The sequence below is a fragment of the Meles meles genome, chromosome 5 (genome assembly GCF_922984935.1).
Source record: "Meles meles chromosome 5, mMelMel3.1 paternal haplotype, whole genome shotgun sequence".
Taxonomy (NCBI): domain Eukaryota; kingdom Metazoa; phylum Chordata; class Mammalia; order Carnivora; family Mustelidae; genus Meles; species Meles meles.
Genome location: NC_060070.1, coordinates 153,292,068 through 153,307,369, shown reverse-complemented (window position 1 = coordinate 153,307,369; position 15,302 = coordinate 153,292,068). Strand labels below are relative to the sequence as shown.

The 15,302-nt window shown below is 43.4% G+C and overlaps 1 protein-coding gene across 4 annotated transcripts; it reads right to left on the bottom strand.

The window, feature by feature from the left end:
• Positions 1 to 962: 962 nt before the first annotated feature.
• Positions 963 to 14,761, bottom strand: ZSCAN16 (zinc finger and SCAN domain containing 16). 4 transcript variants are annotated; one of them, XM_046004873.1, is made up of 5 exons: positions 13,884 to 14,761; positions 12,783 to 12,921; positions 12,316 to 12,366; positions 7,780 to 7,872; positions 7,576 to 7,633 (listed from the first exon to the last, which is right to left on the bottom strand). In XM_046004873.1, exons 1-4 carry the CDS (start codon positions 14,265 to 14,267, stop codon positions 7,820 to 7,822), a joined length of 627 nt encoding a protein of 208 aa, XP_045860829.1. In that variant the 5' UTR covers positions 14,268 to 14,761; the 3' UTR covers positions 7,576 to 7,633; positions 7,780 to 7,819. The 4 variants fall into 4 exon arrangements, with proteins under 4 accessions (XP_045860827.1, XP_045860830.1, XP_045860829.1 ...); XM_046004874.1 differs by lacking the exon at positions 12,316 to 12,366 and having other exon boundaries at positions 7,573 to 7,633; positions 13,884 to 14,760; XM_046004871.1 differs by lacking the exons at positions 7,576 to 7,633; positions 7,780 to 7,872; positions 12,316 to 12,366 and adding an exon at positions 963 to 5,417 and having other exon boundaries at positions 13,884 to 14,758.
• Between the last annotated feature and the right edge of the window lie 541 nt (positions 14,762 to 15,302).

The following is a 15,302-nucleotide window of genomic DNA, read 5'->3' as shown; positions in this document are numbered from 1 at the left end:
GGAGGGTACCTTTCACACGGGAGATTTCTTTCCTGCTTTCAGGGGGACACAGAGGAGGTCTCAGTGTCCTTGCACCAGCTGTCTTTTAAGTAACTTTTATTTAAAATAATCAGTCTGCCATCATGGTACATTTTGGGGCAGCCTGCCCTTGTCTCTGTAACACATAGCATTGTGCTCAGTAAGTACTTGAACAAATCAATAAGAATAGGTAAAAAGTCCTTGGCATCATAGAACTTAGTCTCACAGAATTAAAATCGTTTGAGGGATGCCTGGGTGGCTCAGTTAAGTGTCTGCCTTTGGCTCAGGTCATGATTCCATGGTCTTGGGATCTAGTCCTGCATCATCAGGCTCCTTGCTCAGGGCTCCATGTTTGGCAGGGAGCCTGCTTCTCCGCTGCCTGCCACACTCCCCCTGCTTGTGTGCACTCTCTCTGACCGCCCCCCCCAAAAAGTGGTTTGAAACATAGAGAATTGGATGTACCCTGAGGTGAGATCTTGATCAGACTGTCCAGTAAATAGGTATATAATGTGATCTGTGTAAAGTTTTCTAATAGCCACATTAAAAAAGTAAAAAGACAGGTGAAACTAATTTTAACAGCATATTTATTTTATTGGATATAGTATATCCAAAATATTAACATCTAATCAATATAAAATGAAATCTTACATTCATTTTTTATACTAAATCTTTAAAAGCTGATTTGTTTCTAGTTACTGCAACTTTCAATTCAGTTTTCATTGAAAATAATTATTGAGATTATACAAAATTTAAAATGTTAAAAGTAGATTCACATACCCAAATTACACCAGACATAAAGGTTTTCCAAAAACTGAATTATGTTTTAAATTTAATTATGTTTTAAAATTTATTTAAAATTAAATGAAATTTAAAATGTAGTTTCTTATGGGGCACCTGCGTCTGCCTTTGGCTCAGGTCATGATCTCAGGGTCCTGGGATGGAGCCCCACATCTGGCTCTCTGCTCAGCAGAGAGCCTGCTTTCCCCTCTCTCTCTGCCTGCCTCTCTGCCTACTTGTGATCGCTCTGTCAAATAAATAAATAAAAATCTTAAAGAAAAATGTAGTTTCTTAGTAGCATAGCCATATATACCTGATGGCTACTGTATTGGACAGTGCAAATGTCGATCAAAAAGCCTTTGTTCATGGTTGGCTCAGGGGGCAAAGGAGTGGGTAGCACCACAAGTATGGGGGGTGCGGGGGAAGAACGTCTTAAAAAATGCAGTGTAAGCTCATCTGAGGGCAGATTCCTCTGGTCTTCAACAGTGAGGTGTGGCTTCCTAAAGCAGACTGATTCTTCAGCATGATTACCATTTAGAGCTTAGGTACTCTGGGAATCATTTTTTGGGGTAGGAGAAGGGTCTAGCAGTGCTGGTAATAAGTACCATCTCTATGTAGACTTACTGTATATGGTGAGGAACAGTTATGGAAATCAGATTATTTTCATACGGACCAATTCTCAACTGGGCGTGATTCTGCCCCTCAAGGGGGCAGATGCTTCCCCATTTAAAGAATGCTTGCTTGTCACAAGTAGGAGGGGTGGTACCATCTAGGGGTTGGAAGCTGGGAATACCCCTAAACGCCCTACCCTACAGGGGACAGGGCACTAAAGGAAATGTCTGGCTGAAAATGTCAACAGAAGCAAGATGGAGAAACCTTGCTCTAGATGATTTGAGGAAGAAAGACTGAGCAAGCTGTTCCCTCGGAACCTCAACATGACTCCCTTTGTGGGGTCAGTCAGGGGAGAACAGCTTGTTTTGTTGATGTCAAGGTTTCTAGTTGTGTTTTCACTGTTAATGGACTTTTGGTTATAAACAATAATGTCATGCTCAGGATGAGAAGATAAATACGGGCTGTGCTCATAAGATTCAGTGTACCTTGGGATAAGGAGCTCATCTGTTCTCCTTCATATGGCTTGTATTCTGTGATCTAGGCTCAAGTGTGATTGATGCCAGTTATTAGATTGCTACTCTCTTCTCTTTCCCTATCAACATCTCTTGTTTTATCTTTGTTCTTTTCCCTGTATCCTTGTTCCTTTTTATTTTCTCCCTTTCCCCCTGATCTTATTCACCAATGCCCACACATACCTCCTATAGCCCCTCCTCCCCCAGCCCTTACTCTGTTTCCTCCTTTCAGAGCTGTTGGTTCCTCATTCAGAATCACTACTTCACCACCATCCCCATCTGTGTCTAAGAGACCTGCCCCGTACACCCTTTAGGTGCCTCTTAAAATCACAGTTGTCTTGTTAGTTCACAAAACTTCAGACTACAACTTCTTGCCTCCTTCAAAAAAAAAAAAAAATCAAAACCCTAATCTCTCCAAAGAGATGGAAGGAGCAACGCATATGCTTCTGACACAATCTAATAACTGCTTGAGAAACTGAGCTCTTCTAGAGCGGATGCTGTGTGCGGCAGAAGGCTCTCTGCTAGACCCAAGCGGCTGTCGCTGCTGTGTCTACCGTATTGCATCTTCTCTTCCAGTAATCAGGGCTGTGCTTGAGCACCCTCACCAGGGCTTTCCTTTGGGCTCCTACACACTTAGAGGACACCACCACCTGCTGCTTCTGGTACCAGCAACAACTCAGATCTTTAACCTCATGCCTCCTTTGCCTGTACCTGCACTTATCCCAGGTTTCTCACCTGCAGCACTCCAGGCTGTGTCTGGCCCCATATATTTCTGTCCCTCCCTCTGTTATCAGATGGTGGACACCGTGGTGGCAATTTGGAATCAACACCAAACCTAAAAAAGTGTAACATGGTCTGTCTCAGTGCTCCAAACTAATCTGCACTAGCCTTTGAAGGTATACAACTTGAAGACTAGAATAGTATTCAAAACTATCTGAGTAGAATGTTCTAGCATATAGAGGATAAAGGAAAATCAGTAGGTCATGTCTTTACCAATCTTTGGAAACCTAATCTTGTGGTAGCCAAAATGATCTTTCTTACCATTGCAGAAGTGGCTCTAAATTCAAGAAGTGATCATATCAGAAATACGAGCTTTTCTTTTACAGAGACTGCAAAGAGCTTCTATGCTTGTTTCTCAGCAAGACAGTAGGTAAAGGGGGAAAAGCTATCACTCAGCATCGAGCTTTATTTTTAAAATAAGGATTTTCTAATATTAAAGATTTAATACTTTACGTTTCTCTTCGTGACCATTAAAAAAATCCTTTGTTTCAAATGCTTTGAAATATGGCTCAGATAATTATAAGTCATAAGAGCAAGTAGGAGTATGAAACTTGATGTTTTTAAAATTTTCTACCAGTTGATCTAGACATTCAAAATAAACATATTTTCTTTTAAAGCAGCATTACATTCAAAATACACAAAAGTTCAGTTTATGGTGTTGGTTCTCAAGGAGTGATTTAAGATTCATCTTCTGATAGTAGTAAAGACAGAAATGACTGTGGTGGCTTAACTACTCAGGCAGAAGGAAGTGTGTGTAATTCTTGTCCTCAGGAAGACATTAGATCCCTTCCTGCTTGTTCTGGGGATGGCTGTTCCTAGAACCAGTGATTCACGGTTCGATGGTGGTGTACATTTGAATGTGCTGGGCCTCTGCTCACAATTTATGTCATTTTATAGTATTTTCAAACTAGCGATGTAAAACTCTTGCAAGTACGTGAACTGCTAATACATTTCCAAGCCAAACAGAAAAAAATTGGATTGTTTATTAAACTCCTGAGAGTCCCAGTTTCTTATCAGCATAGGTATCTGATGGGATGCTACTTTGTAAAAATAGTTACACTCTTGTTTCAGAGATGAGGTAGTAACTTAAGCTTTCAATTTAGATTATTTGGTTATTATATTTAATAATCTTCAGTCATTCGGTTATAATACACTCCTTTTTTAAGGCTGGAAAAGTGCCATAAAGTTATTACTAAGTCCTTTTTTGGAGTGTGTGTATTTTATCTCCTGTTGCTACTATAGTCTCCTTAGGTGTCTCTTTTACTACCTTCCTGAACTCAGAATCACACAATATGTAAGTTGGAAGACACGTTACTGGTGATTAGTTACACAGCAGCGTCCTTTAGAACTCTCTGCAATGATAAAAATGATCGTTGTCTGTACTGTCCAGTTTAGTAGCTGCTAGCTGCTTGTGATAAGGAACAGAATTCTCTACTTTGAGTGAATTTAATTTTAAATTTGCCCCACAGCCATGTGTGGGCACTGGCTACTACACTGGACAGTGCAGTTCTGGACAAGTCCCTCCCCATGTCTCTCAGTTTACAGGGACCTGAGACTCAGAAGAGGAGTGATTTATCCTCATTACGGTCATCTCCCTTCCCAGCAGCTTCTACTCATCACTCACTGCTTTCCTTTCCACTTGAATGTTTTCCTTACTCTGCTTCTTTTCTGATGGTTTCCTCTTTTTTAGCATTGGCAAACAAGTTCCACAAAACGATTTCACCCCCTGTGTTAGGCTATTATATCAGTAGTGATGGGAAACAAATATTTAGTATTGTTTGAGAAGCAGCTTTAACTTAATACAACAGACCTCTACTGTGTCTTGTACAGAAGGGGAAATGAGGGCAGAGAAAAATGTGAATGCTTTGCCTAATGTCATACACAGAATTGTCAAGTAAAAAAGAAAACCGAGAAGCAGAATTCACTATCTTTCAACCACGAAACATCGTTATTTTGGGCTGCAAGTGAGCAGTCTTGTCAACAGACAAGGGTTTCTGAAATAATTTTAAATGCTTCCTAAGAAACTGAACTAATTGAGAAGGAAAAGGAAATCTTCTCAGATAGATTCTCTGGTGCCAGAGAAATGTTCCATGATGACTGAAGCTTTGCCTACATTCAGGATACTCAGTCCCTAAGGCAGATTCTCTGGTAACTAAGGAGACCTGAGTAGCTAAAGAATTTCTGTTACTTCACTATCTTAGTAGAGCTTATGTGCTGTATGAATTCTTTGATGTCTGATCAGGGCTGAACTTACACGGAAGGGCCTCCCACACTCATCACATTCATAGGGTTTTTCACCTGTGTGGATTCTCTGATGCTGAATAAGACCTGTGCGCCCACTAAAATCTTTCCCACATTCTTCACATTTATAGGGCTTCACTCCAGTGTGCACTCTGTGGTGTCCAATGAGATGGGAGCGCTGAATGAAGGCTTTTCCACATTCATCGCATTTGTAGGGCTTTTCTCCAGTGTGAGTCCTTCTGTGCTTACTAAGGTCTGAGCTGTGACTGAAACTTTTCCCACAGTCTTCACATGCATAGCGTCTTCTTTCCCTCTGCTGCCACTCTAATCTGCCCTCACTTTCAGTAGCATTTTTGGATTCAGGATGTTGAGGAATGTCTTTGTTAAGTCTGTCATTTATCTTCCCAAGGAATTCTGTGTCCTTGGGCATATCTTCCTTCTGGGACAACGCTTGATTCTTAGTTTTGGTTTGATCACCTGTAACAAAGAGTACACAAACATGTCCTAGTCTAGGTTTGAGAAGCCAAGCCTATGAAAGAACGAACACATAAATGTTATAAATATGCTATAAAAAACAAAGTTACATACAATGCACAAACTAGATATTTGGCACTGTCAAAACATATATGACAATGTAAGGAAGAGATTAAGAGGCCAGTGGGGAAGAGAGCAGCAGAATACTTTCTTTGGGAACTGATTAAGAAGAGAGGAAAAGGCAGTGATGTGGATCACAATGATGTGGATTACCCGGCAATCCTGTGCGAAGGCAGAGTGAGTGGTAAATGAGGACTGGAGATGTGCTGAGGATAATTAAGAGGAGCAGACAGGGATCGAGGAACAGAGCTGGGAAGGGAGGTAAAAGTTTGGGAGAAACATGTAGGGGCCTGAAACACAGGTGCTTAAGTGCTATTAAAATTCAGTAAAAGTGGAGGACAGTGGGAATAGGGATCTGAAAGGAATGCAGTGCACAGGAACCATCAAAGGAGGGGAATGTGTTTGTTAAGATAAGGATAATAATTAAAAGCAGACTTAAGAGGGGTGCCTGGGTGGCTCAGTGGGCTAAAGCCTCTGCCTTCGGCTCAGGTCATGATCCCAGGGTCCTGGGATCGAGCCCCATATCCGGCTCTCTGCTCATCAGGGAGCCTGCTTCCTTCCCCTCTCTCTGCCTGCCTCTCTGCCTACTTGTGATCTCTCTCTGTCAAATAAATAAATAAAAATCTTTAAAAAAAAAAAAAAAAAAAAAAAAGCAGACTTAAGAGCATGTAGGTCAAGATAAATCCAGGAAGATTAGTAGGACATGACAATGGATGGTTTGGTATATGTGCTGGGTTGAATCCTTTTTTCTGAAGCGATCATCTCTTGCTGTCCAGATCCTAGCACTGTGGTTCTCAAACTTGATTGTGCATCAGAATCACCTTGGATGACTTATTAAAACAGATGCCATGCTTCCCGACCCCAAAACTTACGATTTGATAAAGCTGGAGTAGAGCTCAAGAATTTGCATTTTCAACAAGTTTCCTGGTATGATAGATACTAATAGTCCAGGAACCACACTTTTGAGAACCACTCGCCTAGGTATTATTCAAGGTCCATCTCAAATGCTCTGTCCTCCAGAAGTCTTCCTTAATCTCACAAATTGGATGTGTTCTTTCCTTCTTCCTGCTCCCCATGTCCTTAACCCCAAGCTTAGTACAGAACAGTACACAATAGCAAGTATTTGTTGAGATGAATTTTATCAGACAGTAGCTCTTTTGATGATTTGGAGGGAATGGAAAGTGTCACCTATTTGGTCATGCTGTGACCACCATCTCAACAAACCTAGGAATCTTCACTGTGAACAGTCATTTTATTACAATTTTCAATGGTCACCTGGCATGACAGAAGCAGCAGCAAGAGCTACCAGGACATTTCAGTGCCTGAGCTGGGGGCGGAACACTGGCTCACATGGCTGAGGGCCATGCTATGAAGTCTGCTCTGCACTGTCATCACCATGGCCCCTTGCTACCAGTCTTTCTCAAATTGGTTCTTCCTTAATGATTTAAAATTAAAATGATTTAAAAAAAGATTTTATTTATTTGACAGAAAGAGACATAGCGGGAGAGGGAACACAAGCAGAGGAAGTAGGAGAGGGAGAAGCAGGCTTCCTGCCAACCTGGGAGCCCGATTTGAGGCTTGATCCCAGGATTCTGGGATCACGACCTGAGCCAAAGGCAGATGCTTAATGACTGAGCCACCCAGGTGCCCTTTTTTTCTTTTTTAAACCAGGCAGTAGACTTTCTCAAAGTTTGGATATTTCCTCTTAGATGATATTGTTCTGGAACCTAAATGCTGTATTATCTTTGGCTAGAAAGGACAGGACTAAGTTAGAGCCAGGAGGTCTAAATTCCAGCCTTGGAATTGTCTGATAACTGCTTAAGTTTCAGCAGATGACCTCTGTTTTGGTTTCCTTATCACCTCTATGCCCTCTTTTCCTATAGTTTGACTGGATGAGGGAATGTATAGTAAAGCATTTATAAAAGTATAATGTGTGACAGAAGTACTGCTGAGTTAGTAGGGTAATAAGGATCAAGCAAATCATGGTAATCAGAGACCCTCTCATACCATTAAGAAAAGTGTTCTCAAACATCAGCATGTCGGTTGGCTCAACGGCTTCTTTTATATACAGCTGTCACCACTGGTTGGCTTTCCTGTGGCTTAATGATGAAGATGAGTATTTAAAAAAAAAAAAAAAGACACAAATCTGAGTGGTCAGTCCACCATCTTCAGTGTGATCTACTAGTCCTCTGGATAAGTCTCTCTCTACCATGATTTCCGGAGAAATCTAGAGAAAAAATCTCACCAGGACTTCAAGAGGCTTCTTCTTTTCCTTTTTTTTTTTTTTAATACAGGGTTGGTTTTTCTTGGTCAGCAATTGAAATGATAACCCTTAGATCTGTAATTGAATAATGTACAGAATAATATTGTACGGAAATTGTCAAATGGGAAGTTTTCTCATCTTAAGGATCTATAGTCTATTTCTGGGTCAACTGGAATTTCAGGGCCTTATTTATGTATCTCTTCCAATTGCCAGCTAATCCCAGGCCAGCAGGATTCCAAGAGACCTTCTTTCAAAGATTTACTTATGTGAGAGAGAGAGAGAGAGTGAGAGCGAGGGCATCAGTGGGAGGAGGGGCAGAGGGAGAATCTCAAGCAGACTTCTCACTAAGTATTGAGCCTGATGTCATGACCCTGAGTTCATGACTTGAGCCGAAATCAAGAGTCAGACGCTTAACTGACTGAACCGCCCAGGTGCACCAAGAGACCTTTGTTTAGAACAGACAAAATGAAAAATATTTGGATCTAACATCTTCTGCCAGGGCTGTCCTTCCAATGTTATTTTGGCATATATAATACTAAGAGTTCTTATCAGTTAGAATATGAGATAAGTCCAGGTCCACAAAGATCATCTGTATGCACTTGCTTGACAATCGAGGGGAGCAAGGCCAAGGTTAAATGCTGAGTGAAATGAAAACTGGAATGGAGTTAAGGAGACTGTCATTTATTTGCTAATGGAGAGTCAGTGTTGTGGGTTAGTTAGTTCCCTTTGAAATACTTTAAATGTACTATAAAGAACTGCCAGATACTCAGCTCTCCGAGTTCTTTTGTCATCTACAATTATAATTTTCTTTTTTTTTTTTTTAAGATTTTATTCATTTATCTGACAGAGAGATATCACAAGTAGACAGAGAGGCAGGTAGAGAGAGAGAGAGAAGCAGACTCCCTGCTGAGCAGAGCCTGATGTGGGACTCGATCCCAGGACCCTGAGATCACGACCTGAGCCGAAGGCAGCGGCCCAACCCACTGAGCCACCCAGGCGCCCTACAACTATAATTTTCTATTAAGTGATTATTGCTATTGTAATTCCCAGTTATGTTTGTGGAGAGGAGTCCTATTATCCTAGCCAAAAACTAATACAAATAATAATACTTTGCTGGTATTGGATACAATAGCTTTTTTTTTTTTTTTTTACAATAGCTTTTTTAAAAAAGATTTTATTTATTTATTTGACAGAGCAAGAAAGCACAAGCAAAAGGAGCAGCAGAGGGAAAGGGAGAATCAGACTCCCTGCAGGGAGCCTGATGTGGGGCTTGATCCCAGGACCCTGGGATCATGACCTGAGCCTGAGTCAGATGCTTAACCAACTGAGCCACCCAGGAGCCCCACAATGAGTTTTTTTTTAAACAGAAAATAAAAGTCTATTTAACAATAAATTTATATTTTGAAAAACAGTGACTTTTTGGTACATTATCCTGATGGCTTTTAGTAATTGTTCTGGACCAGTAGGCAGGAACCTCAGGTTCTGACTGTACTCTCAGCTCTGCCTCTTAATCTTTGGAAACCTAGACAAGTCACAAGCACCGTGGGTATATTTCATCAACTGTAAAATGAGAATTTGGACTGGACATCACATGCTTTTAATAAAGTTGAGAGACACGGCCTGAAATGTGTTGTGATTTCTGCAGAGTTTGTTTTTGTATTGTTTTGGTGGGTTTTGTATTTTGCTTGTCTGTTATTTTGGTGGGGGGGTATGGTGGTGGTGGTGGTGGTGACACAGGTAAAAACTGTGTACGGCCCTTGGTGCTGCACCTTGGGAAAAAGTCCTATTCACACTGTTAAGTGTAGACAGAAGGGATTCCCTAAAAATTCTTAGGCCTCACAGGATAGCTAGATTTCATGAAGCACCCTTCAGTAGATTAGATTAAGAAAAGACCATTTCTATTTTTCCTTGAAAAGTTACTTTAGTAGCCGCACATGTGTAAACCTCTACAATTTTAGGTATAAGAAGTGTGTATTTTTCTGAATTTGTAACACAAAATAGAGTGGAACTAGTCTAGAAATATCTATTAAAAAAAGGGAAAGACCATCTAGACCTTAAAAATTTTGCAGACTATCCATTAGTCATAATCCTGTATTCTCCATAGAATTTAGCATGTTGACATGTAAAATATTATTGTGACCTGTTTTATGACTGACCGCATGTCTTGTCTCCTCCCAAAGGCAGGGAGAGAAATTTGTGATATGCCTGCTCACAAAAAAAAGGTGAAGACCCCACACAGTCAAGGTTACTAAAGCTTATTAAAATAGCCTGCATCTTTTAGCTTCTACCTTCTGAAACTATCCTTGACTACCACTAACTAAATGCCAAAATCAGTAAATGGACGCTTCTCAGTTCTGATCCTGTGTGCCACTGGTAGCACTGGCAAAGCTGGCTGCAGCTCCTGGTGTCTTCCGTGACACCACCCTCTTCTGCTTCTCACGTCTCTGACAGTCCCTGATCTGTATTTTTATAGAATCTTCTTCCTCCACTCAAACTTCAAATGGTGGCATGCCTTCAAAATGTGCAGGTGCCTCTCTTCACTTTATACATTCTTTGGTCAACTTCATCTACAGCCATGTCCTCTATCACCTACCAAGGGACGATTCCCAAATCTCTTATCTCCTCCCACATCTTTCTCCTTCATCTAGAACCTTATTTTATTTTTAAAGATTTTATTTATTTATTTGACAGAGAGAGACACAGCGAGAGGGAACATAAGCAGGGGGAGTGGGCGAGGGAGAAGCAGGCTTCTGGCAGAGCGGGGAGCCTGATGTGTGGGACTCAATCCCAGGACCCTGGGATCGTGACCCGAGCTGAAGGCAGACGTCCCTAGAACCATATTTTAAACTGCACTGCCCATTGGATGGAAGCTTGAGATACAGCAAATTCACATGTATAAAAACTGAATCCACTCTAAGTTTTCACACATTAAGATACTCCCACTTTATGGGGCGCCTAGATGGCTCAGTCATTAAGTGTCTGCCTTTGGCTTAGGTCATGATCCCAGGGTTCTGGGATCAAGCCCCACATTGGGCTCCCTGCTCTGTGGGAAGCCTGCTTCTCCCTCTCCCACTCCCCCTGCTTGTGTTCCCTCTCTTGTTCTCTCTCTGTGTAAAAAACAAAACAAAACCAAAAAAAAAAAAAAACTTAAGAAAAAAAAAAACCTAAAAAATAAGTAAGTAAATAAATAAAATAATGTAATAGACCTCTGTCTGTTTCAGGAACCTTCATCACTGGCCTTTGATTTTTCCCTTCCACAAAATTCTCTTCATCAAAATCAACTCAGAGCAACTACTGTTCTTAGAGTGTTAAGCTTTCACCCCCACCCATCCCCTGTGATGTTCTCCCTTCCTAGCTCCCACCGTCTGACCATCTCAGCTCAAGCAAACCTACTCTGTGACATTTTTGCAGGCCAGCCACAGGGATAGCTGTCTTTTTTTTTTTTTTTTTTTTTTGGTGGGTCATAGCATAACTGCTCTCTTGTGTTTTTTTTTTTAAAGATTTTATTTATTTATTTGACAGAAATCAAAAGAGAGGCAGGCAGAGAGAGAGGAAGGGAAGCAGGCTCTCCGGACTCGATCCCAGGACCCTGAGATCATGACCTGAGCCAAAGGCAGTGGCTTAACCCACTGAGCCACCCAGGCGCCCCTGCTCTCTTGTTTTTTGAAGAGAAGTCATTTCTTTGTATTTCTGACATCTAACATGGTGTCTAGTGTGTAGCTGCTGCTCAACAAATGTTTAATAAAAGAAGAATGAACAGAACAGGGGGTCTCAACCTCAACCTCAAAAGGTAACCAGTAACCAACACTATGCTTTAAAGCATGAAAAGACTCCTTTAAATTATACATAATTGAATGCCATCTTTCCAGGTATGAACTACAAATATCTCAAAATCATTTATCAGATGAGACAAATCACATGGCAGGGAACCTAGAGAATGAGAGAACCCTACTGGTAAAATTTAAAATAGAATGGATTCCGTAATAGGCCAGGCTAAGCAGTATGGACACAAGAGCCTGCCGAGAAAGGACAGGGAGCACTGAAAAAAGCAGCGTTTCGGCAAACTGGAATTTAAAGTTTGTTTACTTTTTACTGAAGCCTGGGAATACACTAGACATCTGGTTTTCAATTAGTGAACTGATTACTGGGGTGGGGAAGCAAACCACAACCAAAACCCCAGTCACCTAACATGGAGAAACAAAAAGCCTACTATACTGACTAGTTCTTGCTCTCTCTTCCCTACTTCTTTCAGTGTGAGCGTGTATTAGGGACTGAATTGGGCCCTGTATCTCCCCACCCTTGCCCATTTACGTTGTAGCTCTAACCTTCAATGTGATTGCATGTGGAAAAGGGGTTTTTAAGAAGTAATTCAGAATAAATGAGGTTATAAGGGTGGGGCCCTTACCCAATAGGACTGGCATCCTTACATAAGAGGAAGAGAGCCGAAGAGTATGTGTGCAAAGCAAAAATGCGATGTGAAGACACAGCGAGTCTGTGAGTCAAGGAGAGAAGCCTCACCAGAAGCCAAGGCGACTAATCCCTTGATCTTGGACTTTCCAGTCTCCACAACTGTGAGAAAATAAATTTTTGTTGTGTAAGTCACCCGGCTTGTGGTAGTCTATTCTGACAGTCCTAACAGACTAATACAGGGTGTCATATGAATTCTCTTGCTCAAAATGTAAATTTAAGAGAATTTAGAACTAGACGCATGAGATATCAACAAATAGAAATGTAAGGTAACATTAACTACAGTGAGTATTTAAATCCCAACCCCCATCCATTGAGCCAAAAAGCAGCTTTTAAGTCTAATGAAAAACTAAAATATAATTTTTTCCATGATAAGGGTAGGTAGGGGAATAAAATCTTCTACAGTGAGGTGGAGGATAAGCAAGAAAACTTGAAAAGGAGAACATCAAAGTGAGAAAGCCCTTCTCTAACACAAGGAATCGTACCTTCCCTCACACACATAAACTCTTGCTCCTTACCATTCCTCTGGGGCTCACCAGATTCCTGCTCCTGCTGAATCTTCTTGGGATGGAGCTGCGCAGTCAGTGACTCATGGGGCCTTCCCAAGGGGGTCAACTTGTCCAAAAGTGTGTCCTGTCTTTCTGAATTGGCCGGGACCTGGGGAACAATGAAGTATGACTGGGTTTGTAAGGTAGATTTTCTGAAAGAGCTTAAAGAACTTAAGAGAAAAGATCAAAAGAAGCATTTGCCAGGGACCAGGAACACAAATGGGAAAAATTCTCATTCAATTGCAAATGGCAATAATGACTAAAAAAAAGAAGAGGCAGAAATGAATCTCGACACTTCAGGCCACTGGAGAGTGAAATTTAGTGTCTTCTCACAATGATCGGCAGAGGTCCGGGATCACAGTCTTGAGACTTGGAAAGAAACTTAAAATTATCTAGCCCAACCTCCGCCAAGTGGGGGTATTTCTTCTCTAACTGCACTGTCCAATACGACAGCCACAAGCACAGTGTGCTTACTGGGCACCCGAATTGTGGTTCGTAAGAGTGGAGACAGGCAGACCGTAAAATATATATTGGATTTTAAAAACAATGCAAAAAAGGAATGTAAAATACCTCATTTTTCATACTGATTCCATGATTACTTTGGGTTAAATAAAATAACAAAATATACTTAATCTCATTTTTTGAAATGCGGCCACTAGAAAATTTAACTACACATATGGCTCGCATTATACTTCTTTCGGACAGTGCTGTTCTGCGACATCCTTGACATCTACCTGAACTCGCCGTGACTATTCCCCTGGAAAGCGAGTTTTTTTTTTTTTTTTTTAACCAGGTAGCCCATTTTTTAGTAGCTATGAACGCTGGAGAATTCTTTGCTTTCCTCTGTTACCTACTCGCCCTCCTGTAACTCCTCACGGATCGCAGCCCTCCGTCGGACTCTGTGTCGTTTCCCGCGGCCGTCCTCAAGCACGCTCCAGTTATCCGACCCCGGCAGCCGGCGCCCTCCCTAAGCCTTGTTCTCCCCTAGGCCGACCCGTGAAGTAACCCCGGGTGTCCTGTCACGGGCTGTGGGCCGGCCCGGTGCGCGCGCCCTGAGCGTCCCCTGCTCACCTGCTTCCGAGGCTCGTCCAGCTCCCGCTCCAGGTCCTCCAGCACGGTCACGGCCTCCTCGCCCGTCCTCGGGTGGTGCGCCTGCACCCAGGCCTGCAGGTCCCCGGGCAGGATGCTCAGGAACTGCTCCAGCACCAGCAGGTCTAAAATCTGCTCCTTGGTGTGGCACTCGGGCCGCAGCCACTGGCGGCAGAGCTCCCAGAGCTGCGTGAGGGCTTCGCGGGGCCCGGGCGCGTCGCGGTAGCAGAGCTTCCTGAAGTGCTGCCGGAAGACTTCCCTCCTGTGAGGGGTGCAGCGCTGTGAGACGCAGTCCTGTCCGCCGCGACGGTCCTCGGCCTTAACTACGGGCAGTCCTCGTCCGGGGGGAGCCGGCGCTGCGGCCATCGTGCGCTGCGCGTGAGATTAACCCCAAGAACCTCTCGGAACCGCGTCACGGAACGCCGTTGCGGCGGAGAAAGGACGAAAGCTGCCGTGAACACACACGCGCTGATGAAGGGGACAGGGGCACCCACGGCCGACTCAGCTCTGCGCTCTGACTCAAAGTGTCCGCCGCCGACGCGACTCCCGGGCCGTCGGTCTCCCGGTTCTCTCTGGATCGGGGAGCGGCCGGCGCCCGTCAGCACTCGAGAAAGGCCGAGGGTCACAGCTTTGTGAGGAGAAACGCCTCACAGCTTTGCGAGGAGGCTCGCGGACTCCACGCCCGAGAGGCGCAGGCCCGGGGTTCGGCGGCTGTGGGGACGGTCACCCCGTCCACTCGCGGAGGGCCGACCCTCGACCACCCCGGCAGAAGCGGCGGACCCAAGACAGACTCGCCCGCCGCAGCAGCCACCTCTCGCCGGCGGGGAACAAAGGCTGGACTCCAGCCGACCAATGGGCGCCCCGCCGCGGGCCCCGGGCACTTCCGGCCGCTCTAGGATACCTCGCCTCGGTGGCCCCGCCCGTGGAGGACCACGTGTATAAGCCGATTGTTCGCGGGCCGGTGGGCGCATCCTCTTTGTTCTTTTTCAAACCTTTTCCCCTCTCAAGAATTTTTTTTGGTTTACTTATTAGATACGTAGTATGAAAAAGTAATGGATTCACACACTTCAACATTTAAAAAGAGTAAATGTCCTCCAGCATTTACTTTTGACAGCCTGAGTTTTTCCGGGACACGTACCGTTCCGTAAACGGGTCAGGCAGGTACATATCCCCCTCGCTTTCCTCCTGCACAAAAGGTAGCATGTCTGTGCCTTGCTTGCTTCCTCCTAGTAACTAATATTGGAGATTGTGCATAAAGGGTTTCCTCGATCTGCCTTTTTAATCAATTGCACAGTATTCATCGTGTGGGCCATCATAGTTACCCCATGGTGGGTAACCAATGGTTACCCCACTGGTGGTCAGGCAGGTTGTTTCCAATCTTCTTTTTGAATCGCTGCTGGA

Coding starts and splice junctions, on each gene's coding strand:
- ZSCAN16 (XM_046004871.1), bottom strand. CDS start 14,267: ATGGCCGCAGCGCCGGCTCCCCCCGGACGAGGACTGCCCGTAGTTAAG. Junction 12,922..13,883: donor TGGACGAGCCTCGGAAGCAG/GTGAGCAGGGGA, acceptor ATTGTTCCCCAG/GTCCCGGCCAATTCAGAAAG. Junction 5,418..12,782: donor TGGTGAGCCCCAGAGGAATG/GTAAGGAGCAAG, acceptor TCTTTGTTACAG/GTGATCAAACCAAAACTAAG.